Source organism: Microchirus variegatus (genome assembly GCF_963457635.1).
Source record: "Microchirus variegatus genome assembly, chromosome: 11".
In the NCBI taxonomy this organism is placed as follows: Eukaryota; Metazoa; Chordata; class Actinopteri; order Pleuronectiformes; family Soleidae; genus Microchirus; species Microchirus variegatus.
In genome coordinates this window covers 8,199,880-8,202,507 of record NC_139812.1, presented here as the reverse complement: position 1 = coordinate 8,202,507, position 2,628 = coordinate 8,199,880, and the positions used below count along the sequence as shown (strand labels likewise).

General features: G+C 37.1%; 1 protein-coding gene across 1 annotated transcript in view; it reads right to left on the bottom strand.

The window, feature by feature from the left end:
* Positions 1-622: 622 nt before the first annotated feature.
* Positions 623-2,628, bottom strand: part of ttc27 (tetratricopeptide repeat domain 27) — a 182,623-nt gene continuing 180,617 nt past the window's right edge. Inside the window, exon 20 of the mRNA XM_083898147.1 lies at positions 623-768. Within this exon, the coding sequence (XP_083754273.1) occupies positions 652-768 (117 nt within the window). The 3' untranslated portion in view covers positions 623-651. The remainder of the gene's footprint in view (positions 769-2,628) is intronic.

Sequence of the window (2,628 nt, the reverse complement as noted above, 5' to 3'; positions counted from 1 at the left end):
AACTTTCTTTGGTGAGACAGAGATCTTGGAAAGTTAATTTCCCAGACATCACACAGTCATTTGCTCTCTCTTGATTAACAATACTCACCCATTCCTCTGCATGGAATCTCACAACAACGGCAGAGAGAGAGAGAGACAGTGGACAGTGTCCCCAGCACCACTAGTAATTATGACTCAACATTTGTCCTGTGTAGGCCTCGTCTACATACACCAAGCAATGCAGGGCATGAAAAAGTTGTAAAAAAGCACTTTCAATGACCCATGTCTATTTAGGGTGATTTTTAAAAAACATTCAAGGGCCTTGAATATTTTTTTTTCAAATTCACAATCTTGCAAGGATTTCAAAGACAGTGCTTGTTTGATCCAAAAAATGACAATAGTTGGCGATTAATTCAGTAATCGATTAATAATGATTAGATGTTGCAGCTCTACAATAAACAACAGAACCGAGAGATTCCACAACAGCCAATAAAAAAAAACTTTATTTTATTTTTTTCCTTTGATGTCTTATACAGTCTAATACTCCAGTCTAATACAAACATCCTGATTAATTTACATTCTAGTTTAATAATCCAGATATTCTGATTGGTTTAAAGCAGGGAGGATTCAGAGCTGCAGCTTGGGAAAAAGGGGGGCGGGAGGTGCATGGGATTAGTCACGCAGCTTTGCACTCAGCTTCTGCAGCTCTTTGATGAGTCGCTCTAGGGCCGCTACGCCATCCTGCAGCTCATCGTGGATCTGACCTGTGGCCACCTCTGTGTGCATTTGCTGGAATAAAGAGAAAAGCACAACACAAAATGGTGGTGTTTTTAAGCTTATTTTCCGATCAGCACTGATGTCCAGACATTGTCATGTTACGTGTCAAGTCAATTTTATTTGTAAAGCCCAACATCACAAACACAGTTTAGAGTTAGAGTATGTGACACCCTCTGACCTCTGAACTCTCCCTGCGAGTTATTCCCACTAATACCTGCAGAAGAGGAAGTGGCGATTCGCACATATTCCTATCATCGTCGACCAGCTGTCCTACACACACGCACACGCACACGCACACACACGTTCCTGCATCCATATCCATGTCCCTTTTTATGCACATTCAGTTTGTCAATAGCAAGTTTAGATTAGAGGATTAATGTTTGTTTTTGTTATTATTAATCAACTTTAATACTTTAATACATTTTAACCTTTTTTCCCTTAAAGTACTGTTTCCTGTCTTTTGTGTTTGCTTGTGTGTGACAAGGGTAATTGAAAGAAGCCAGCGTACGACCTCACACCTTCCCTTCCTAAATGTAATCTTAATTAATTAATTGATTGATTAATTAATTGATTGATTAATTGATTGATTGATTGATTAATTGATTAATTGATTAATTGATTAATTGATTAATTGATTAATATGCTTATTATTATTAATGATAAACTGATAGTCAAGAGCCATCTTAAGGTCGTTAAGTGACAGTCCTTGGGTCATTCTCCTCGGTTTGAGAGGAGTGGTGCCCCGTTTGATATTTTTTAAGAAAATTAGTAACTAGGGCTGTCAAAAGATTAAAATTTTTAATCAGATTAATCACAGGGTAGCTGTGGATTAATCACGATTAAATACCATTCGTAAATATGCCAGAAAAATTCAAATTTTCTCTATATATTGTTGTAGGAACCGAGAGATAAATAAAGTATGTGAAAATATAAATGTAAAGAACAATAAAATACTGTGAATAACTTGTAAAAATCTGTACAAACTTAGTAAAAAAGAAACATTACATTGTAAAGAACCCACATTATAAGACAATATAAATAAATAGAAAAAATAAAATACTGTAAATAACTATGAAAAAACTACACATTGCACTGTAAATAACTCACATTATAAACAAAATATAAAGTATAGAAGTTAAATAGTTTTCTTGGGGTTACTAAACCCACAGCAGGAAATTCCTCATCAGCACCTGCTTCTGCTAGTTAGCGTTAGCATCAGCTAGCATTCTGACGCTAATGTTAGCTCCTGTCTGTGTCCCCGTTAGTTAGACAGTGACTGTTAATGTTATGATTATATCCTTATCTGCACCAGTAGCTCCACTTACAACTGTGTGTCTTTCTTTCTTTTTTCTTCCTCTTCTAATGACCAGATTGATAACTCCTCTTCCTTTTCCTTCAGCTTCATTTACAACTTGCAGAACGATAACTTCACACAGGTTAACGTGAGGTGACGTGGGGCCCCGTTAGGGGGGTTTCCTACTGAGATGTCATTGTTGTTTAAGGGGGACGGGGATGCGGCTGCTCACTGATGCATTTAGGCTCTGAGTGTGGGGTGCCCCCCTATCGGCGCGGGGCCCCAAGCAGTTGCCTGCCTTGCCTGTTCATAAACTGCACGTCTACCAGTAGCGCGATGAAAGTGAGAAAGTGAGTTAATGCGTTAAAAAATGCGTTAATTTTGACAGCCCTATTAGTAACATAATTAATTAATCATTAATTAATAATTAATCATTTATATCCAAATTTTCTCAACAATTATTGACTTAGATCACAACAATGAGAACTTGTCTGTTTCTAAAAAGTCTCTACATCAAAAAGGAATGGTGTTTTTCAATGTTCGTGTCCAGCATTTTTCTCTGAACGGGACAGGTATCA